A 25,016-nucleotide genomic window follows, 5' to 3' on the forward strand; every position below is an offset into this window, starting at 1 on the left:
TACAAAACTTTATTGTATCTTAACAATATCATTTTTTTGTACATGGAACTTACCAGCAGATATATACTTAGCTGATTGACACCCTTGGTGGTGGGAAAGAGACAACTATTTACTGAATAGACAGGTAAACAACATACGTTGTAGGTATAAATAAATAAAACCTTGGTTCCTACTTGATCAGGCGGAAGCCTCCATGGCTAATGCCTAGGAATCTGTTCGCCTCAAGAGCCTCAGCGAGGATGTGACCTATGGCTAAGAGTTCTTGTGGGTCTGTCGATGGGGTCTTATCCATTTACTCGACAGAGCCTCTTACATGACAATATGCCTATGCCTAGTGGCATAATTAAGGAGCACAACACCGATCCCGATCACCTGATCCTAACACGAGGGTTAGTGCTTAAGTTGAAAAGAGTTATCTACAAACTCCTTTCAAACAACCCAAAGAAAAAACACGACGTTAAATAAAATTAACTCACTAGATAAGGATCAGTATCTGCTCCCTATCCCAGCAATGTATCCGCAGACACGTATCAACCAAGAGAGAAGGATCCCTCGAAGGTTATCTTGACATCCTTCGGATAATGGGAAGTCAACACAGAGTTGCATCTCCCGTATGTGACAGCTAATAGTCCTTATGACATATTGTTAGGGAAAGAACAAGAATTCGGAAAAGCTCGCACTTCATGCGCTTTTAATTCTCAGCTGTTTTGAAGGAATCATCAATGCACTTATCAAGTGCTTAGGAGATCACAATGTCTCAAAGAAGGCCAGGGCGTTCTTTGATATAGATCTCTTCTGGGTGAAGCCTGGAGCCTGGCTAGCGCTTGGCAGGCGCCTAGCGCCTGTCTAGCGCCTCGCGCCTGGCTGGAGCCTTGCGCCTGAATGGCGCCTAGAGCCTGGCTGGAGCCTCGCGCCTAGATGGCGCCTTGCGCCTGGCTGGCGCCTTGCGCCTGGCTGGCGCCTCGCGCCTGGCTGGTGCCTGATTGGCTCCTCCTTCCTGGCTAGCGCCTCGCGCCTGGCTGGAGCCTTGCGTTCTGGCTGGTGCCTTGCGCCTGGAAGGCACCTGGAGCCTGGCAGAAGACTTCATGATTACTGCTATGAGTCTGCATGCCTCAAGAGTTTCAGCGAGGTAGGGACCTATGACTGACAAACCCTTTTAATGGATCATGTCAATGGGGGCATAGCCCGCTTACACGACAGAGCCTTCTCGGATCGTGCCAATGGGGGCTGCGACCCACTTACATGCAGAGCCTTACCTGTATCATATCAATGGGGACTAGCCCTCTTACATGACAGAGCTTTAGGTTTCTCTTTACTGGAAGGAGCCTTGCGTCTGGATGGATCCTCAATCCTGACTGGAGCCTAGCCTTGAAGGAGCCTGGCACCTGGATGGCGCCTGGCTGGCTTCTAGAGCCTGGCTGGCTCCTAGAGCCTGGCTGGCTCCTAGAGCCTGGCTGGCTCTAGAGCCTGCCTGGCTCCTAGAGCCTGCCTGGCTCCTAGAGCCTGGCTGGCTCCTAGAGCCTGGCTGGCTCCTAGAGCCTGGCTGGCTCCTAGAGCCTGGCTGGCTCTAGAGCCTGGCTGGTCTCCTAGAGCCTGGCTGGCTCCTAGAGCCTGGCTGGCTCCTAGAGCCTGGCTGGCTCCTAGAGCCTGGCTGGCTCCTAGAGCCTGGCTGGCTCCTAGAGCCTGGCTGGCTCCTAGAGCCTGGCTGGCTCCTAGAGCCTGGCTGGCTCCTAGAGCCTGGCTGGCTCCTAGAGCCTGGCTGGTGGCTCCTAGAGCCTGGCTGGCGCCTTGCGCCTGGCTTGGCTCCTCCACACTTGCTGGAGCTTCGAGCTTGGAAGAGTCTCTAGGCTGTCTGACGATGTCCACATCGGCACTCTTATATCTGTCCGATTTGTTCGCCTCTGGCGCATTTGCGCCAGGTTGGAGGCCGCTCCTTCTCAGTATCCGACCATGACAGAGTTCCTTGGAACTGTCCGCCTCTGGCGTTTTTCGCCTGTATTGGCATTTGGCGCTTGGCTGGCGCTACATTGTCCGAGAGTCCTGAACAACCACATAGTTTATCAGGAGACTGGAGAAGGGTGGAAGAAATTCTTCCCCTTTGAGCTTTTGGCCCCTGGCAAGGGGAGGGTATGATTTTAGTCAGCTACACCCAGTAGACGACAGGATATCTAACAACACGAGAGAGAAGAGTCTTCCTCCGAGGAGGATCCTTCGTGAACACTTCTTTTGCTAACGAGATCTCTTCTTACATGTTGATGAGGTTCCTCGTTGCAGAAATCTTCCCTATCCTTGCCCGAAGGAAGGGAAGGAGTCTGGAAGTCGGAAGGAGACTCTGAGCTGAAATTGGGCGGAACCCTGATTTCTAGCTCTTATTGTATCACCTTCTGAATACCTTCTGGGAAGCATTTTGAGCCCTCATCGCACACCCCGAAGACTCTGTAGGCAAACGTTTTTAAACCATCTCTTCTTCTGTAGATGAAAATGTAAGTACCCTGCCTGGGCAACTAAACTTCTCTCTGAAAGCGTTGCGTCAGGAATAGAGGGATTTATTTCTTTTGCCAGACATACTATGCTGGCAAGAACCCATTGCCGAGTCTCCATTGAATCTGATGCGAGATTCCAATGCACAAAAAATTCACTTGTCTTCTTGGTCGTTTAGGGCTAAGAGAAACAAAGAATTCCTTCATAAACTTCCTCAAAGAAGTCAGATGAGGAGCAGTTCCATTTGTCGGAACACGGAATCTGTGGCCACAAAAAAAAAAAAAAAAAAAAAAAAAAAAAAAAATCCCATTCGAATAGTACATGATATCCTACTCTTGTCGTATTGGGGTATCGTATAAGATCCCGAAGATCTTAATCCTCTGTTATCTCTAATTCCCTTTGTAGAGACAGAGTATGGCCTTTAACTGCGTTCTTTGATAGCAGATATATACATAGGTGATTCTTCCTCTGAAAGTGAAGAAAAAAACAACTCGCTATGTGGTTCACAGAGGTATCGGAAGAGGACAGTTTCCTCATTCCCTAACACGATCTGCAGCAATTCTATGTCTTTAGCATGACTATTGTCATTTACCTTTTTGAAAAAACCCTCATCATTCTGTCCACTTCTGGTCAGTCTGCACGCGGACAGACTCAGTGTGGAGAGGTAGGTCTATTTATAATAGATTCTGATAGAATATCCAGATACTCTTGGAAAAGCCTTACGAAACATGCTGTGAGAAGAACGTGACTTCTGTGAATCCAACCTCTCTAAGGCCAAAATGAGGCATACATCCTCTCTTCCTTTGACGCCCAATTATCTTAATATCTGTTAAGAATTTATAACTAGGGGAAAAAAAGGCTAAAGTTTATTCCCCTTCTTTAAATTTAAAGATGTCTTATATTGCTACCTCTCCTTGGGTTCGAGGAAAAAGAAGCAGTCTAAAGGAAGCCTGTTCGTCTTCTACCTTACAAAGAGATCTATAAGAAGACTTTCCGCAGGTTCTCCACAACTCTTTTCAATAAATGTTAGACATACGTTAACAGTTATTATCTTCGATCGAAGAAGGTTCTCACGGACATGCAAAATCTTGCATCGAACCTCTTAAGGATCGTTACGTTCCGTGTCTGTTCCCAAATAGGTTCTCTTTTGTTAACGCGAACCGGGGCGAAAAAAAAAAAGAGATTCTCGATGCTCTTTGCGATATGAGAGAGTCGTGGAATTGGCCTAAGTGATTAAAATAAATCATTTCATCATTCCTTGTAAGCGACCCTTTTCGATTAAATGGGTAACGAAATCAGGAACGAATCTTGCCGTTACCGAGCACCTGCTGTCCGAGAGGCTACTGGACTCTTAGGTTAATAACTCGCTAAAACGAGAAAAGAAAATCTTGGATGTGCTTCTGGCACAATTTGCGCCAGGCTGGCGCTTCCTTCTAGTTCTTTTTTAGCTTATGTGCCATAACATCTATGCCTTTATGGTACCCGACATCCTTCACATGTTAATTCCGTTCTTAGTGGGAAAAAACTTTTATATACGTAGTATAGTCCATTCAGGGAAACAACTTCTGCCACTAAGAGAATGTTTCCCATCCGACTCAACCCAACTTCTCTGAGCAATATCCGAATTTAAAAAGGTTGTGTGCGTTTCTCGAAAGGATGAGAGAATTATATATATCGCGCGCTGCCGTATTAGAATCCTTTATAATACTGTCACATTGTGGTAAACAGCATTAATCTAGGAAACCTTTGTAAGGATACTAGGAATTCTGTAGTTAACCTCGGTATGTGCATAAGACTTGACCATACCGTAGTCTTAAAGTGAATTCTCTACTACATTCATCTTCTCACTAAGCATGTACTCTAATAAGCCATGCTTTCGTAAGCATGAGGAGCATTATACAATATAGAGTTTCGCTGCGTTAGAATCCTTTAAAAATGTTACCTACGGTAAACAGCATTGAAATGTAATATCTTTCTTATTGAAAGCTTCTTAGCAAAAGGCAGACAATTTTTATTTTGATGTTTGCTTAACTATCCCTCAATCCGAGGCTAAAACCACGATTGTAGGGGGAGAGACACGGTTATTCATTCCATCCCGCAGGAGAGAGGGACATGTTACCGCCCACTCATGACCGACACCTACATGATACTGCGTTGGTGTCTAAGCGATAGCTGTCTCGTTAGCCGACTGGCCTTACTCTTCCAGAGTTGCCAGCTACTCCATTTAATAAAGGAATCTTATAGCATTATTATCGAACTTCAGGAAGTTCTTATCATGCATATCTAAGCGAAACAAGACTTCGATAAATCTAGAAGCTAAGTAGGTGTTGTCTTAACAATCCCTTTAAGCGTAGTCTTCCTAGGAAATTCCTGGAAGGATACTGGTAATAATTGAGTTGCTCAGCAAAGAAGTAACTACGGTATGTGCATTATGATTTGCCGTATCGTATTCTCATACAGCAGATACTCTAATACCTTCTTTCCCTGCCGAGGCAGATAGAGAAAGGATATTCTGGCGCCTGGATCCTTGCACCTAGCGCCTGGAATGTTCCGCGCGCCTGGAATGTTCCGCACGCTAGAAAGGAGACTCGCTCCTGGAACGTTCCGCTTGCGTGGAAGGTCCCGTGCGCCCTGACAGTTCCGAGCGCCTACTAGACCCCTTTAGAAAGAGCCTCTTGCCCGGAAACGTTCAATGGAAGGATCGTTCTGATTGCCACTCTACTGTAAGGCTCCTTGCTCTAGCCGTCTGTTTTTCTGGCGCAATTTGCGCCAGGCTGGCGCTTCGTCTCTTTGAAGGCGCCTTGCGCCAAGAAAATTTTCTAGAACGCGGCTCGCGTTTGGTTGTAGGAACCGCGGCTCGCGCTAGTCTGTTAGCTGGAACGCGCCTCGCTGCTGGCTATAGGAACGTACCTCACGCTAGCTTGCTGGAACGCGGCTTCCTGGCAGCGGCTGGCTCTGCTCAGTGTTCTCTTAGTTTTCAGAGAACGCGCTAGATCACTCCAAACATACATTCTTCGTCTTTTCGGATGTAAGATGAAGAGACGCACTTTTTAAGGATGCCTTATCAATGGCTATCCTTGGCAGTCTGGACGTTCTACAGAACCTGCCGAGGGGACGCCTGACCGGTGGGGGTTCTCCCTAACCTTCCTGCGGCTGTCGACTTTCCTCCTCCACTGGGTCTGGGAGTTTGGAAGAGGTCTAGGCCTGGAAGCGCTACGGAGCCGATCAGACGCACCCTCCACTGCACTGGGAACACTATATTCACTTCTTACCTTTTTAGAGCTCGCCTTTTGAGCTCCATCCATTTATCTTCAAATTTGCACATATGAATTTGTAGATTCTGTGGAGTAAGAAGGTGATGAGGATGCAACAACTACTAGAATTGGTTTCAATACTCTAACTGCTCGTAAGTACGAGAGCTCTTAAAGCTTCTAAAGGAAGCGTATCTAGTTATATGCTTTCTGACTTCCTAAAGTAGGAAGTTAGATCTTTATATGTTTCCTTCATCAAGTTCTAACACTTATACACGTATTAGTGAAAAAAAAAAAATCAATATTTCCCTTATTGCAAAATATAAGTGTTCTACCGAAAAAATTCGGTAGTTTCACGTAATATATTCTTCGAAATTTCGAAGCCAAATTCATTTAAAAAGTTAATAAAAGCGTATGCCAAACCAAAGACCCAGTACTTCCCTGCAAAAGACAGCCCAGAAGGTCGATGGCGATGAAAAAACGAAAATCAAGTCAGGAGGTAGCAACAACGTATGTTGACACTACCGCGACAGAGAAAATCTGGTTCTAGAACGGTAATCGTTCCTATTCCTGCCACCAGCGGCAGGGCGGTAGATCACCTGACCTACCTGCAAGCGTGTTGCCGCGAAATTCGAATTTCTGTCGGGGACGACGGAGTCTATAGCTAAGTATATATCTGCTGGGTAAGTTCCATGTACAAAATGATTTTGTATTAGTTTCAAGCATTTTCTTGTTAATAGTAACTTCCTACTGTCCAATAAAAAAAAAACCCATGGTATTACTTCAATAAAAAACATTCAATATCAGTATGGATAAGTGACCTAATAAGGACAAAATATGAAAATTCACGAACAAAAGACACATTACTGTACACACTACTAATTCTGCGAGATAAAAAGCTCAAGTTGCAGAGCAAAGCATTCTGTAATCTATCATGGCTCCTGGCTATTACAACACAAGTAAAACATCTCTTGCACGAAGACAAATTCTCAGCAACAGCTTATCACACAGTATTATAAATATTATACATATTGTATAATTTGCTAAGTATTTCCTTTGAGACATGAAAGCATAGGAATAAAGCTACAAATTTTATTATGAAAACTGCCAACCTGTAAAAATTTACAACTAACCTGGAGAATATCTGTTGATGATCTGGGGATTCTATTTGGGATGACAACTTTTCACTGTGTTGCTGCACTGATGTGCTGAATCTCCGATGGACACCCCTTCCCCTTGAAAAAAAAGTTATAAATGCTATACAAACCTAATTCATTGATGATACAATATCTAAGATTTTTCAAGCAATTTAATTAATCTACATTATACAAACCTGTACTCTTGTATATATATTAAGTTGTAATAAGCCAAGATTAGTGCATTCGATTTTCTGATGTCCAATTATTTGCCCAAACATTAACAGAAGATATGAGAGAAATAAAAACAAGCAAAGGAAAATGATATTTTCATGATAAAATAAAGTTTCACATATACTTACCGAACAGTTACATAGCTTATAGCTTCTTACCTACGGCAGTCGAAATTCAAATTGTTGGCGCCAGCGGCGTTGCTATCTTAAGTATAGGTGATACAAGACCCGCCCACATCCGGGAACCCCTGGGTAACTGCTAGCCTTCTACCGTCAATTTTGCGTTTAGCCGACACGTCCATCTGTGGGGAGGTGGGTGGGCTTTGATTATGTAACTGTTCGGTAAGTATATGTGAAACTTTATTTTATCATGAAAAATATCATTTTTCACATAAGTGACTTACCGAACAGTAATAGCTGAATCCAAACTACGGAAGGAGGGTAGATGGACTACATAAAAAATGACAGTAAGCCACCCATTTGGACCGACAATTTAAACAGCAAATGTTGCAGTACCCTACCTTGTGAGAGAGCAGCTGCAGGAGAATACTGCCTCTGGTTGGCGCTCTCATCACTCGTAGGAGACGTGGCCAGTATAGGCCAGGGTCGTCCCTACTTAGTGGGATTTTGTAACCATGGACAAGACCGTTGGTTGACAAAATATTAAAAAACAGATAATGCCCTTGCCCTGGGCTTCAGAAACCAGATAAACAACAGACCATCACCTATAACAAAAATAATGACATACTCAAAAGTAAATAAATAGATCTGGAGGTTCTCCAAAGCACTATGAGCCTCCAGTCTGCCCACCCACGGATCAACAACCTATAACAAGGCGAGGAGACAGTAGAGGATAGAAAGTTCCCCTATGTTTCCTTTCCCAACACCATGCCCGCTACCGACAAAGGACCCAATTTACAAACAACTATCATAGGTAGCCTCTACATTCTTCAGGTAAAATGAGGCGAAACACAGATCTCGATCTCCAAAACGTGAGATTGAACGAATCGATGGAAAGCGACATATTGGGTCTTGAAGCTTAAGGATGTCGCCACTGCACGTATTTCATGTGCTTTCACCTTAAGCACATTTAGAGTCTGATCTTGGACTTGAGAGTGTGACTCCAGTATCAGACTTCTCAAAAAGAACGAAATAGCGTTCTTGGAGAGGGGGTTTTGCAGAATTCTTAACCGAACACCCAAAGTCGGTCGGAATTACCTCTAACGGATTTGTGTCCTTGACAGGTAACATTTCAGAGCTCTGACAGGACATAGTAAAATATTCTTCGTCCATCGGACCCACTATATTAGATAATCCCTTAAGTACAAAAGATTTAGCCATGGGTTAGAGGGAGATTCGTTTCTTTGCTAAAAATTCGTTAACAAAAGAACAAACCGCATTACGATTTTTGAACCCCACCTCTTTGTGGATGGCTTGTAACTCACTCACTCTTCCTGCTGTAGCCAAAGCGAAGAGAAAAAGTGCCTTCCTCGTTACATCTCTCAAAGACGCTTCACGAAGTGGCTCGAATCGTGAAGACATCAGAAAAAGTTTAAAACTACGTCCAAGTTCCAGTCCACACTATCCTTCTTGGATACTTTTACTGGTATTAAAAGATTTAATTAAATCTCCAATATCCTGGTTAGAGGAGATGTCAAGCCCTCTATGCTTAAACACTGAGGACAGCATAGCTCTGTACCCTTTAATTGTCGATACCGACAAGTTCTTAACTTCTTTAAGGTACAGCAAAAAATCAGCTATTTCTGTCACAGAGGTTTTAGAAGACGAGAAATTATGTCTTCTGCACCACGTCCTAAAGACTCCCCACTTTGATTGGTAAAGCTTGGCAGAAGAGCTTCTTCGACAGTTAGCAATAAAGCCTCTGCCGCTCTACGAGAAAAACCCCTTAGCTCTGACGAGTTTTTCGGACAGTCTGAACCCTGTCAGTGACAGAGCGGACAAATTCTGATGATACCTGTCGAAGTGGGGCTGTTTGAGTAGCCGAGGATACTGAGGAAGAAGTCTGGGATGGTCTATAACCAACTTGAGAAGGTCTGGAAACCACTCTTTCCTGGGCCAGAATGGTGCTACCAACGTCATTGACACATTTTGATGTGAGAGGAACTTGTTCAACACCTCTCTGATCATTCCAAATGGGGGAAAGGCGTAAACGTCTAGACCCGTCCAATCCTGAAGCATTGCGTCGGTCTTCCAAGCAAGAGGATCTGGAACTGGGGAACAAAAGATCGGAAGTCGATTGTTCCTCGACGTGGCAAAACAGATCCACTGAAGGTCTTCCCCAAAGTTTCCACAGTTCCTGACAAATTTTGTCTTGCAATGTCCACTCCGTGGGAAGAACTTTGGTTTACTCGACTGGAGTTCGTCTCCAGTACATTTAACTTCCCTGATTACAAACCTCGAACAGGGAAATATCCCGATCTTGAGACCAGAGAAGGAGATCTTCTGCGACTTTGTTGAGGGAGAATGAATGGGTTCCTCCCTGATTCCTGATATAAGATAGAGCGGTGGTGTTGTCGGAGTATACTGCCACTCTCTTTCCCACGACCAAAGGAGCGAATGCTTGCAGACCGAACCAAATCGCCTTCAACTCCTTCATGTTGATGTGATTCAACCTCTCTTTCTCTGACCATAATCCTGAGATCTTTTTGGTCCCTAGGAGAGCTCCCCAACCTCTGTCCGATGCGTCGGAGTATAATTCTACGTCTGGGTTCCTTAATGTCAGGGAGAGACCCTCCTGCAATCTTTCCCTCGACATCCACCATCTCAAGTCGTTCTTGATCTCTTCCGACATGGGAACGAATACGTGTCTGGTTGAGACTTCCGACACCAACTCGCTTTGAGATAAAACTGAAGAGATCTCATGTGAAGACGACCCAACTTTACAAACGTCTCTACTGATGATAACGTCCCTAGAAGACTCATCCATTCCAAGGCGGAGGAGGACTGACGATTCAGGAATTGGCTCACTTTTTTGAGGCAAGATTCTATTCTTTTCGGGGACAGAAAAAACCCGAAAAGTCTGAGAGTCCAGAATCATCCCCAAATAGGGGATCTTCTGGGACGGCACTAATTGAGACTTCTCCAGGTTGATGAGAATTCCCAATTGACTCGCTAATGAGTTGTCTTCCGTAAATCCTTCACGCACTGTGTCCTCAACCCGATCTGAGAAGCCAGTCGTCAGGTAAAATGCTGCATTTATGCCCAACATATGCAGCCATTTCCCCAATGGAGCAAGAACACGAGTAAATACTTGAGGGGCCGTCGAAAGGCCGAAACAAAGGGCTCTGAATTGATACGTCCTCCCTTCGAACACAAATCTCAGGAACTTCTTTGAACTCTGGTGAATCGGGGACATGAAAGTAGGCGTCCTTCATGTCCAGGGACACCATCCAATCGTCTGGGCGAAGTGCCGACATCACAGAACGATTTGTTTCCATATTGAACTTTGTCTTCAGCACATAAAGGTTCAATGCGCTTACATCTAGCACTGGCCTCCAACCTCCCGAGGCTTTGGGAACTACAAAGAGTCTGTTGTAGAATCCCTGAGAACTGTCGAGGACTTCTCTATTGCTCCCTTGATGAGTGCATTGACCTCTGCTGCTAAAGCCTAAAGCTCTCTCTGATCCTGGAGAATATGCTGTTAAGCTGATGGTGTATCGGAGAGAGGAGGATCTAAAACAAAAGGAATCGAGTATCCCTCTCGAAGAACTTGAACTACCCATGCTCTGCACCTCTTCGACTCCATTCTTCCAAAAAAGATGGAGTCTTGCCCCTACTTGCACGTGAAGGAACGGCTTCTCACTCGTCCGAAGTTGGGGGGAGGTTTCTTTGAGAACTCGTACTGTGAACGCAAATTAGTCCTGGGTTGTTGCCACTTAGGTTTATTCCCTCGAAAGGGATGCTTCTGAAGAGAGAAGACTTAGCTCCTGTCGTAGTAGGCTCTTTCGGACGTCTGGAAGACTGAAGAAGGAGATCATTAGTAGATTTCTTTTCTAAATCCGAAAGAATTTGCTGAATGGTTTCTTCAGGGAAAAGATGAGATTTACAGAGAGGAGCAAACATGAAGCCGACTTCTGGTTATTAGTGACTCCTTTAGACACGAAAGAACACACCTTTCTCTCTTCTTCATCACTCCCATTGTGAAAAGAAAAGGGCTGCTAATTCTCCTGACCCATCTCTAACAGCCTTATCCGCAACAGGACAGAACTCCTAACCAGTCTGTGGCAAAATCTTCTTCTAAAGACTGACAGTCTTCAATCTTGCCGAGCTAAAGAGGCAATAGTCCAGTCCAAACCAAAAAAAACTAAATACCTCAAATACTTTAAAAATATTCTTCACCAAATGGTTCCAGCTCTGAAGAAGAAAACAAAAATTTAGCTGACGAAAAAGCTGCTCTTCGGTGTGAGTCCACTAAACCGGAGAAGTCTCCCTGGGAGGAGGCAGGACACTCCCAAAGAAGGAACTTCTCAGTTGCGTAGAAGCGATACCCTTTACTCTGAAGCTTAGAAGGTGGGAAAGCAAACGAAGCCTTACCTGTTCCCTCTTCTAGAAAGCCACTCTGTTGACTCCTTAAGGGCCTGCTTCGAGGACTGAGAAAGAACCAGTTGAGGTAGACACGAATACGCTGTCTTCCTATCTTTAACGAACATTGAAGGCGGTGAAGACGGAGAAGCAGGTTCAAAATAATAACTGGATAAGTGGACAGGGAAAAATTTAAGAAGACTCGAATAAGCCGACGAATCCTTGTCATCTTGATCCAAAGCTTCCTCTTCAGACTGCACGGAAGCAGAGTCGAAATCAGGCTTATGTTCTACCCGGTGGAGGATTTCAACAAAACTCATAAGATCCTGAAATGCTTCTTAAATGGAGCTAAGGTAGAATCGTCTAACACTGTAGCAGTCGATGGTCTTTCAGTCGAAGAACGATTCTTTCTAACAGGTGAAGTCTTCGCACCACGAGTCGACACAGGCGAACAACCAGTCGAAATTCCTATCGACTCACGGCGAGGCCGGGAGTCGAACAAAAAAGACGAGCGAATACGCTTCTCTGGACAGTAATACGGAGTCGAACGAGGCGACCGAGCCGAAACTGCGACCGAGACTCGCTTGGAGTGTTCGAGCGATCGTGAATTATCACAAAGTCTAGTCCGAGAGCCATTGCTTTTAGCCGAAAAATGCGACTGCGGAGGAGATTCACTAAATATCACATCCGGAGCAAAACTACACGAAGGTTGAGGACTCCAATGCCTCTTAGACCTCTTAACAGGAGTCGGTGACGAATCACCCGCAAGAATCGAATGTCTTTTTAACGGTCGAGACACCAAATCACCTCGCTTTTGCGCACTGGCGATTGCACTTCCGAATCAGAAGACAGACGAGAATCACAAACACTAACACCTTTCCACATCTTTTTGGACGACACCCGCGAGTCGACGGAGTCGACGGCTGACCGTGGGCAAACTCCCCCAGACTCCTTCCGACCTCCGTATTCTTCTCCCGGTTGCGGGGGAGCGGGACAGTGACCTTCGTCTGGGAGTCGAGGGGGAACGGACGGACAACCGCCTCCTCAGGCGCAACATTAACACTTTGCACTGCACTAGATTTCACTGTACTATCTACGAAAGCTTTAAAAGACATTCCTAACTTCATAACTGATTCAGCTAACACTTCGAACTTTTTATCCATCTTAGACTCAAGCAAGGCAATGGTGTTGGGTTCGGAAACATGGGCAACTTGAACAGGGGTAATCAAAGGAGAAGTAGGAGGACTATTAATTGGAGAAATATTCTCTAATAAAGGAGAGGCAAGAGAAGACTTATTTGTCTCCGAAGGAACAGGAGTAGTTTCTAACCTATTCTTACTACTGAGCCCTAAGAGCTGCCTTCCTCTTCCTATCTTTCTCCATTTTCTCAGCATGCGATCTAAACCGCCTTCCATCCCTGTTCATCCAATTCTTTACATTCATCACATGTCACATCCATACCATTACAATTTTGTCCTCTGCATTTAGTGCACTTAGAGTGCGGATCGTGACATAACTTAGCTAATCTTGTTTTGCAGCCAGCGCTGCAAAACCTTACAGCAGATGAACTAGAATCTGACATAATTAGCAATAATGACGAAAAACTGAATAGAGATAGCTAACTGGCAAGAAAAAAAACCAAAAATTTGTACATCACCAAACAAAAACCAAAATCCAAAATGGCGACGCAGGAGACTGCAGCGAAATCTCACAGGTGGTTTACCCCCAGTGAGCGGCAAGAAGAAACGAAAATTGACGGTAGAAGGCTAGCAGTACCCAGGGTTCCGGATGTGGGCGGGTGGGCTTGTATCACCTATACTTAAGATAGCAACGCCGCTGGCGCCAACAATTTGAATTTCGACTGCCGTAGGTAAGAAGCTATAAGCTATGTAACTGTTCGGTAAGTCACTTATGTGAAAAGCAAATATGGACACTATTTCATAAGAAGTGGTGTACATACTCTACTGTACTATAACCACACTCTTCAAAAATGGTAGCTTAAAAATATGGTGGCAACACAGAGTAAGAACACCAAGGACTTGAAACTCTGCCTCAATACTGTGGTGCTAGCTAAAATCAGTGAACCCTATTCAATTAGCCCATTGCCATCATCAATATTTTGTCAGACTTTTCACTTACACGTTACACATGAAATACAAAAACATTCTCAGCTTCCCTCTGGCTTTTTGATGGCATCCATAACATTTTAATATAGAAGAGAAACTACAAAAAACATGAAACAAAATTCATTCTTTCAATACAAACCCCACAATTCATCATACATTAGCGTTGTATACCCCGAAACAGGTGTTGTAAACCGGGAAATAAGTTATGATGAATAAATGTACTTGAAAAGTGTCATAAACTTTGAACATCATAAGCAGGGGACTGACTGTCATATAATTTCTTGACTGATGAGTATAGAAAATGGTGTAGCCTATATATTACAGTGCAGCTAAGACAATTTGAGAAATTTATCAAGATAACAAATATTATTTTCTTTTGTTTACATTTTTTTCAAGCCTGAGGAATGGTACTAAACATGGTGCTCTGCCTGGGACTTTTGCTAGGTACTATGCACAGCACCAGACTTCAGGATGACCACAGAAACATAAAAACCAATGATGCTAGATCTTCTCAAATTATCTCGTATCTACTGTATTATAAACACCCAGTCTGTACCGCTTAGTAAAAAAACAAAAAAAATTTAATAAACAATACCTATCTTCATGTGGCCATGTACATTTACCAATTTTTCAAATGCTTTAGCCTGTATGTACTGCATTATTTAGGCTACTATAGTATTATTTTTATTAACAGATTTATCACACTACGACCAGGACCCACCAACGATGCTGACAATCTATTAGGCTAAGCCTACAGGGGCTATTTTTGGAATTGGTCTCGTTTGAATTTATGTAAGGCCTCGGTTCGGCCGAAACTCTGAATGACATTGTCCTAAGCTACTAGGACGTAGGTAGGGAGCAATTGAATAGCATCCACGGACCGCCGTTTTTTTTTTGTTAAGGTGTGCTGCAAGTAAGAACGTGGTGGAATGGCGCTTTGCGCCTTATCCGCATACCTAGGCTATTTGAATATTCTTGGCAAGCTCATTTGTTCTGGCAAGCGGTATTGTTTTGCTGTGCATGCTAGCCTCAGGGTCAAGATCAACTGGGTACTTAGATACAAGGAGCTGTAACTGCGTACCGCGGATATACAAACTACCCAGGAGGTTAAGATTTTTTTTTTTTTTTTTTTTGTAGGTGAACTTGATGGTGGCCTGTGGGATGCCTGCTTAGGGACCTGCTATCTACCTTGGTATTTCTACAGAAGCAGTCCGCACGGACGGCAAGGAATGTAACCGCGGATACGACATCCACTAGGGATTGGAGCGTCCAATGTATTTCGCCGTGTTTAGTACTGGCCCCTGGGGGGTTAATTACAGTCGTCCGAATAAATACCTAGCCTATTACTTAAAATTCTTGTTCAGTACCTAGGTAAAACTGCAAAGAAAAACCGCAACTGCCATAGTCTAGGCCACCCCGGATAGGTAGGCTAAGTACCATAGATCTACCTCTACCTCTAGCAGCTGGTTGAATGTAGATATTCAGATAGATGATGAATCTATAAAAAGCCAAACACAAATATTAAATAGGTATTTTCCCGATTGCCAATACTAGCCTATCGAATAGGATATAGGTTAGTTGGGCAACCGGTATCCCATGCTAAGGTAAGAACAACAACAAAAATTATGGTATCCGGAAACCATATTAGGTATAAAAAACTTACCGTGATCTGCATACGGTCACAGCTCTTTGAAAAGGAAGCGATTTAACAACATTCCATGACATTTTTTGGAGAATTTCTCATGTAAAAGGCAGAATCAACGTGAATTCCTGATGCGGAGCAGCCGAAATCTTTATACAAGAAGAAGAATCTGAAGAAAATCTTAGGTGTGTAAACAAACACTCAACATTACCTGAGGTAAGGTTTTACTTTTAAATAGCTGATAGTAGAGCAGTATTGGGAAAGAAAATTCAGCGCTTTGATCAATAATTTCAGGGTTTGATGAGGAAACATGGTTTCATCATTAATATACCAATTTTCTCTATACCCCTTGCTTGAACCTCGAAAATTAAAACCACACACACACACACACACACACACACACACACACACATATATATATATATATATATATATAATTATATATATAGATATATATATATATATATATATATATATATATATTATTATATAATATATATATATGTATATATATATATATATATATACTATATATATATCTATCTACACATCAAGCTACAAAATTGTCCTTTAATATCTAATTCGCTCTATACCTCGAAATCAATATATTTTCATATATGTTAACCGAAGGGGAATTTTTCAGTTGATAACTGGGATTAAAGCGCGGAAGAATATAAGGACATAAGACTGCATGCGGTGATGTGCCTTAAACCACACGGCCATCAAGGGTGAAAAGAAGAGTTATAATAAGTGGTAATTGTATCAAGAGGTCCAGAGATCGACCATTAAGTCACCCCAGTTGACAATTTCCTGTTATAATCTTGATCGCTGGTTGGAGGAAGATTTTATCTATGATAGAGTCCCAAGCTCCTTTTGAGAGATTCATCCTGTTTCTTTGTTTAATCAAAGCTGATTCTACCACCTGGTTTTTGAATCAATAATTGCTGCTACAAATTATACGTGACAAATTCCAATGTATTCTGTGATTATGGTTATTTACGTAGTTAAAAATAGCTGAGCTCTGTTGTTCATACATAACTGAATTTTAAAATATTTCCAAGTGAAGAAAGTCGAGAGTACTAAACGGGGTGAAGAAGTAAGGATATGAAAGCAAATGGAAATCAGAAATATGGAGCAACAAATTTTTATATGGAATGACAGAATAAGATGTTCATTCATAGGGCAGGCTTGAACCCAATTTTTACAAGCCCAGTGACTGGGTATCAGGAAAAGAGAGTTTTTCGAGGCTGAAGCTGGTCAAAACTTTCTTGAGTTCTTCAATTCAGCAAGGAAGTTTGAACAGCCTACCAGTCACATCCATGCATTGGACATGAAATCAGCAGTAGTTACAACTTTGTCAAAATTATAAAAGACAACTAAAAATGACATTTACAAATACCTGGATTAATGAATAAAATTAACATTCAAGCAGCTACTAAGAGCATTACCTTAGCTGTTGCCTGTAATGATTATGTTATGTCGTGATTTTAAGTACGATAAAAGTTACTTATGATAAGGAAGTCTTTGCGTCAGTGTAGCATCCTTCTTAATCGTGTATTGATTTTATTCGTGATTGTCCAAATGATGATCAGTGTGTGTAAAACACAAAAAGTTGCTATCTGATGTCTCACACGGGCTATGCAGGCTGAATATATTCATAACTGCAACGCTTACTGAATTGCTTTGTCTGTCATTACACGTACTTTGTCAAAATCTCTGCTACCTGATGCACACACACACACACACTTATTCTTCGGCGTCGTTGGGACTCTCTGTGACTCATGCCGCTCACATTAGACTGCTATAAGTTCACGTTCACGTTGCAAATTTCTAAGAATAGATGGTTACATGAGCTCGTGTTGTGACATTAATTGATGATCACTCTTCCAAGTACTACCCTGACCAAATGTTACTAAATTTTGATATACCTGATTTCATACACAACTTCATACATTCCTAATCCAAGTACGAATCACTAAAACTGAGACAACTTCCACGTCACCGGGGAATATACCGTCCTTGGGGAACTCGTGTTATTATATTTGATACATATCTTTCTCTCTTTTTATACCAAAATAAATGCTAGACTTCTGACTCAGAAATGAATATGACCTCGGAATCCCAACGTAGGTAATCATCTTCAGTTCAGTGTATAATCCATTTTATATAATGCAAAATATATGAGAGAACAGACATTTCAATGTAATTTGCAATTTTATTAATTTATAAGGATTATTTTTTAAAAATCTATGCAAAAAGACTTTATCACAGGAAGTTATATAAACAGTTTCCCATAATCAATATTACCATCATCAGCCCTTAAAAACGTTAATACTTTTGATTTATTTAAATGTATATTATTGATGAATTATATGAGCAACATTTGCTCTCAAAGGAAGGTGCTCATTTTGATATAGTCTATGTATTCTGAAAACAGCTTGTGTACGAATTAAAAAGTGGTTTGCATGCATGGGAATGTCATGGTCGCATTCTCAAATAAAATTTTCTCATCTCAGGGTCATTCAAAACAGAACTTACTTCATAGAAAGCAGTCATACCTTCAAAAGCTTCACTCAGTATTACTTATCACCACATCACGTGATGCAATTATTTACCTACAAGTGAGGATTTCAAAGTGGAAATGTGAGGGCAAGGTGTCGTATCCACACAAAGAATAACCCACGGTGTTTATTATTAACTGTTATTCACTTGCATATGTGCGACGTAATTTAACAGCAAATGTGCTAGTGAATTTAGGCAAAATTACACTATATGCTGTATTCTGTAGCCTATAATATCATTAGCTACAACTTACATTTGATAACCATGAGACATTTGCAGTGTAGTACACTATAAAACCAGAAAACGGCCGATCGTTAAAATTAATTGTCTCCTATGTCCTGTGTAAATTAAATTACAATAAAGTATTACGCCAAAGTCGACGAGGAAATCACATCAGACAGAGAGTTAGGAGACCAGATAATCGAGTTTATGCATTGTGTGATCTTTAAATCCAAGACAAAGAAGAAGAGCTCGACCTTTGACCTGTCCCCCTCCCCCAAAGTTCCCCAAGCAAAGCGGTTCTTTTGTGTCGGAAAGCTGTGCGTGGACGTCATAAGTATGTCAGTTCTGTGTTCAGCGTTGTAGTTTTGCACGTATTAACCTCCTATTAATTCGTACACATTCCGATTAGGTTTACGGCAAGTTTACCATGCGACGGATAGACATGAGCCTATAAATAAGATAACTAACAATAGCTAAAGATTTGCGGACACTTTTTGGAAGTTGTGCTTGGGTCATAACGAGGTCACATTTGGTCCTGGTATTATTATCAAACAACGTTTTTGCTGTTGTTATTGTCACTGCGAGTGCACGAGAGGATTGCACTCTATTCTCGACGATGGATAAGGGATCGAAATCGCCAGCCAATGGGATTCGATTCTTCGCGACAAACTTCAGCAGCCCGTTTGATAGTAAACATGGATCGGGACTTGCTGGTATGGACAATTCGCCACTAAATAAGGTGACTATGGGACGTTTCTTGTTTTTCAGAGGGAAGGAGATTTGGGCGATGAATAAAAGCGAGTGTGGAAGGACGGCCAGGGAGTTGTTGGCATTCCTAATATAGTAGCTGCTTAGCAACAGTCGCCAAATTCCGTCGAGGTAGATTACTAGAAGTTTGGCCTTGCTAACCCACTTGGCATTCATCGAGACAAAGGCGGACCCCTTTTACTATTTGGAATACAGACGGATGTTCTTCGTTTTTATAATAAATGAACCCCCAGGTCCACCCCCGTTTTAGTTATGAGCGCCCGAAAGGTGCAGAGTATCATATTGTATCGTAGTACTGTGGGTAGGTTAGGCAAAGTTTATCATTACCTACCTACTATTTAAGGCCTTGGTTACCTGACATTGATATCTTTATTAAAACTTACGACGATAGATCCAAGTAATTCCTCCGTGTCTGGTTATTTCCTTTGGAATAAACTGATGTTTTCTTTTTATGAGTATTTTCGGATGCTTAGCCTAACTAAAGAATTTACAGTTATGTTTTGTTGGTCGACTGTAAGTAGTAGCAACCTAATTAATTAAGGTAAGTAGATCTACGTAATAACTCTGCGTCTAAATATTTCTCCGGAAGTTGCAGTTTCCTTTACTGATATGTATTTTGTTGCTTATTAAGAATTTACTGTTTGTTTTTGAGGGTTGACTGTAATTAACTTGGAATTTACCTTAGAACTTGATCCAACAAGGTATGGCACCCATTGGGAATGCAGGATTGTGGTGTCATTTTGAGCGAAATTTAGTGATAAATGAACAGACAAAAGGCTAACTACCTAGTAGCTACATAATTTAATGAAAGGGGACCGTATTGGGAATTCTGGGTTTTCGGGGGAGGGACCAGAATACAAGGGGATAGGATAGGTCAAGTCACAATTTGACAAAACTTGGACGATTATAAAATTGACATGAATCGGTCGGGTAAGTGGGTTGCCTGATCTGGTCAGGTCAGTGCATAGCTCAGTTAGAGTAGGATGCATCCCTCGTGAAATATGGCTTTCATCTGCTTTTAAGCAGCTTGCAACCTACAGATATAAATATCCTGTGTGGCAAAACTGAAGACTACCACCATCTTCCCCCCTCTCCCCCAAGGTTCATTAACTACCAGTTTATGTGTTTACCTATAGTACCAGCCCCATGGAAATGAAGGTAATAACGTAAACATGAGAGTAAATATCATATACACAACCAGTGGGCAAAAGGCAGTAAAATTACCGTCACAGACTGGCAGGAACCAGGCCGCTATACTAGTAGTCTTTAGTTTTACTGTATGTCTTCTCTTTACTTTTACTGATAGGGAGTTGAACAGGAAATGGGAATTAATAGTGGAATTAGGCAAGGTTGCACAGGTTCTACTTCACTTTTCAAACTGATGACGTATTTAATAATTAAGAAAATGGAGGAGGAAGGGACAGGATTTGAAAATGAATTAGTAAAGATAGGGACACTTTTCTTTGCTGACGATGGGTTAGTTTTAGCAAGTAATATAGAAGATGCAAGGATAAATATAAAGATTTTAATAGATATAGGAAATAAATGTGGGCTAGAAATAAAGAGAAAAGCAGCAGCATTATTTACAATATGAAGGATAAACCAGAAGAGATAGAGAATATAAAAGTGAGGGAGAACATAACATATTTAGGAATAAAGATAAATAATTCTGGAAATCTGTTTAAGCTACAGAAAAAAGAAATGTTGGATAAAGCACAGAAGTTAGCCAACCTAACCTATTCCGTGATAGAAAAAAGCTGCAACAAAGTTCTAATAGGTAAAACATTCTGGAAAAATATAGCTCTACCATCAGTCTTATATGGAACCAATGTGGTTAATCTAACAGACACACAAATAGAAAAATTACAAAGAATAGAGAATGGGGTATATAGGAAAATATTAGGAGCATGTAGAAGTACAGTAGTAGCCACATTAAGGGGAGAGATAGGAGCATCTTCCATGAAAAGTAGAATTATGAGTGGGAAGATAAGCTATGTAAATAATACTTTTAAATGGACGGAAAGAGATACTGAAGAAAATAATTACAGATATGCAAGAAAAGGAAAGAAAATGGTGGAAAACAGTGGAAAAGTACAGGCATGAAGTTAAAATCAATTTAAGAAAATTGGAAGGAATGTCCAAAACAGAAATAAAGGACAAAGCCAGAATCTGGACACAGCGAGGTGGAAAGAAGACTTGGAAAATAAAGTGACTGTGAATATATATAAAATGTGGAAAAGAGAAATAAAAGATGAAGAAATTTATGATAATTCTACTGGTTCAATACTTCTCTTCAAAACCAGAACCAACTCTCTTAACCCTTAAACGCCGAAGCGGTAAAAAAAAAAATGTCTCCCGTGTGCCGGAGACGTTTCAGAGTGAGCGCGGGAGCGGAAAAAATATTTTTTCAAAAATCATAGCGGGCTTAGTTTTAAGATTAAGAGTTCATATTTGGCTCCTTTTTTTGTCATTTCCTGAAGTTTAGTATGCAACCATCAGAAATGAAAAAAATTATCATTATCATATATAAAATAATGCGATATATGATAGCGCAAAAACGAAAATTCATATATAATTGTATTCAAATCGTGCTGTGCGCAAAATGGTTGAAGTAACAAGTTACTTTATTTTTCGTTGTAATGTACACTAAATTGCGATCATTTTGGTATATAACAAATTGTAAAACGATAAAAGCAACACAGAGAAAATATTATCACAAAATAATGCATGAGAATTCGTAACGCACAGACGTAAACACATATTTTTTTCAAAAATTCACCATAAATCTAAATATTGTCCTAGAGACTTCCAATTTCTTTCAAAATGAAGACAAATGATTGAATATTACTATACTGTAAGAATATTAGCTTACAAATGCAGTTTTCGACCATATCTGACGAGTTAAAGTTGACCGAATGTCGAATTTTTTTTATATATATTTTTTATATGCAATTATTTCGGAAATAGAAAAGCTACAAACTTTCAAAATATTTTTTGTTTTATTCTACATGAAATTGCGCACATTTTCATATATAAAACTCTATGAAATGGCCTAATATGAAAACGGAGCAAATATTCCGAGAATGGGACTTACGCATTTCGGAGATTTGTGGCGGAGAATCCCGCGCGCGAGAGGGAAGGAAAGTTTTTTTTTTTTTAAATTCACCATAAATTTAAATATTGTGCTAGAGACTTCGAATTTGTTTCAAGATGAAGATAAATGACTGAATATTACTAGACTGTAAGAGTTTTATCTTACAATTGCGTTTTTCGACCATTTCGGTAGTCAAATTTGACCGAACGTGGTTTTTTTTTCTATTTATCGTGATTTATATGCAAATTTGTTCCGATACGTAATACAAAACCCTCGGTCCTTTAACAATAGGAAGTAGCTAAGCGGCAGCTGGAACGGTCGTAAGCTTCGAACAAGAAGGGGAGAACGGTAGTTAACTGCTTGTCGATCGTCGCGCGCCGCGCGACTGGGAGGTAAACAAATCACTTTTGCTTTCGGCCGCGGGTGTGAAGGACGTGTTCGTCATCGCTCTCTGCCCGCTTCATCGTCGTATGCTTTGTTTATATTGTGTTTTCTACTAATGGTTTGTTTGACTTGAAAATGAAACTGTAAGTACACGGTTTTCATTTTCATTACTTAATTATGAACCTTGAATTATGTCTCGGTGCCGAGGGCGGGCGTGCTCGCGCCGAGTCATGTATTTGGGCGAAAAGGGTGTAATTGAAAAATGTAAGTACTTTTTTCATTATATTTTTGCCCTGTGCGTTCGTTACCGAGAGTGTGATTGCGCTCGGCACGAACTTTTAAATTTTGTATATAGAATGCAATGAAAGTGGATTCGCAATTGCAATATTCTTTTCATTTTCATTTATTGATTGCATGAATTTAATCTGGATCAATTTTCGTTCTTACCCGGGAATTGATCCTTACGATTTTTTATGTGAATGAAATCGCAAGTGCAGTATTCTGTTTCATTTTCATATATATTTTATGATAGCATCATATTATTGGATCAAGTTTCCGTTCTTACCCGGGAATTGATCTTTTCTCCTTTAAGTTCTATGAAGTGAATCGCAAGGGCAGTATTCTGTTTCATTTTCATATTACTTTTCACTGCTGTGCGGGGGCGGGGGTGGGGGAAGCGAAGGTCTGCCAGGAAGTTGGTAGCCGATTCTTCGTCTTCCTTCCTGCCCCCCGCCCTCAGCTTCTTCATTGTATTTTGTATTTGGGGTCTTCCTTGCGTTCGGGGTGGGGCAGTCTTCCCCCGTGCGTGAGGGAACCCCTCTTACTAATCTATCTATTGTTACCGCAGGTGCTACATCCGTGGGAGACGACCTTGGATGTAGATGTAGATCCTCACGAGGTTTGTACTCGTTGTCGGGGGGGGGGGGGCGAGAGTGCTCCCGCAACGAGCCCTGTGTAACGTGTATGCATTCGTCAGAGGCGCAGTGGGTGCTGTACGAGGACACAAGAAGTCATCGGAAAGTCCAGTGACTCCTTTGGTAACGGACGTCCAGTTGTACTCGGGGTCTTCCGTCCGCTCTGGGTGGGTTCTCTCCCCCCAGGCGCGAGGAAGCCCCTCTAATTAACCCGACTGTTGCTTCCGCAGGTTTGCCATCAGCGAGGACGACCTGGGACAGGTGTGGGAGTCGCTGGGACTGCAGGGGTTGATTCAGCGGTTGGCGGGGTCGGCAGTGGTCACTCATGATACGGTAACCACTACAACAACCACAATCTCGACACCAGCATATGAGATGTCACCGCACCTGGTGTACACACCACATGTCATGTCGGTAACACCCACGGCTGCAATCCAGAACCAATTCCTGCCGTGCCAATCAGGACGGTGCCACCGCCACCTGGGTTCTTTGTATTGCCGACCCCGGACTGCCGCTGCCCAAAGAGTACCCCCCTGGACCTGCCGCCAGTGCCGAGGATGACGGTAGCTGCCGACAGGACGCCTGTCTCTCCTGTGGTACCTGCCGTGCCTGCCGTACCTGTTGCGGTCCCAGCCGCTCATTCCCTTTCAGATCAGGTGCCTGCTGCTCATTCACTTTCAGATGTTCCTGCTGTTCCTGGACCTGTTCCTGTTGTTCCTGCTGTTGGTGATGCTGTCACAGTCTCAGGTCTTTCCGGACAGGTGCAGTCGGGCCCTGTTGCTTCGGCAACTGCCCCGGCTCCCTCCTGGATGGAAGACCTGACGTCTGTCCTGCGGAGCCTGGCGAAGAAGAAGAGGAAGAGGAAGAAGGTGTCGTCGTCGTCTTCGTCGTCTTCTTCGTCGTCCGCTGCCTCTCCTTCCCCTTCGACTTCTAAGGCCAAACAGCCGAAGAAGAAGAAGGTTGCCTCCTTTCCCCCTAAGAAGACTCCTTCGGGATCTTCTAAGGGCCCGGCTCGCTCAGGCGAGCTGGGGAGCTCTTCTGCTGGTCCTCCTGTTCCTTCGGGAATGGGGCCCGTCGCTTCTTCTGCAAAGAAGAAGTCGACGGGGACCAGAGGGCACCAGCCGCGGCTGGTGCGTCCTCACCTGGTGGCTAGCGGGTCTGCCGCTAAACCAGGTTCCGTCTCGGCCGCTTCTCGTTCGCGAGAAGCACCGAGTGGACGCTCTTCCAAGAAGACCGTCCAGCCAAAGTTTTGACGCCGAGGCTCGCTCGCCGTCAAGACAGCGGCGCGGAGCAGAAAGACTGGCGAGAGTCGTGCACACGACTCTCGCCAGGCAGATGGACGCTCTCGACAGCGATCAACTGGCTGCTCGGGCTAACGTGACGGTCGCTGATCAGCCACGTTGAGGCGAGGACGGAGTCCCCACGCGGCCGCCGTACCAGCCACGGCTGGTACCAGCGACTCGACGCGCCGAGAGGACGCTGGCCGGTCTCGACGCGACACAGAGCCTAGCAGGTCACCCGTCCGCCGCTCCCGATGGGACCGGGCGGAGACGGTGACCAGCGGCAGCTCGCCTGACGCTAGAGATCGGTCTCGACGTTCTCAGCCGAGCCAATCGCCCCAGGCGAGCGGTTAAGGCTAGGCCTGCTGCTCGACCGTCACC

At 42.9% G+C, this 25,016-nt stretch overlaps 1 protein-coding gene and 1 pseudogene across 1 annotated transcript in view; one reads left to right on the top strand and one right to left on the bottom strand.

Moving 5' to 3' along the window:
- Positions 1 to 14,428, bottom strand: part of LOC135206526 (small ribosomal subunit protein mS39-like) — a 32,175-nt gene extending 17,747 nt beyond the window's left edge. The window contains exons 1-2 of the mRNA XM_064237881.1: positions 14,365 to 14,428; positions 6,866 to 6,912 (exon numbers count right to left, since the gene is read on the bottom strand). Coding sequence (XP_064093951.1) covers positions 6,866 to 6,912; positions 14,365 to 14,428 — 111 coding nt within the window. The remainder of the gene's footprint in view (positions 1 to 6,865; positions 6,913 to 14,364) is intronic.
- LOC135207035 (small ribosomal subunit protein mS39-like) overlaps positions 1 to 25,016 on the top strand; it is a 72,189-nt pseudogene that overhangs the window by 40,393 nt on the left and 6,780 nt on the right.

This window comes from Macrobrachium nipponense, chromosome 31 (genome assembly GCF_015104395.2).
Source record: "Macrobrachium nipponense isolate FS-2020 chromosome 31, ASM1510439v2, whole genome shotgun sequence".
Lineage (NCBI taxonomy): Eukaryota > Metazoa > Arthropoda > Malacostraca > Decapoda > Palaemonidae > Macrobrachium > Macrobrachium nipponense.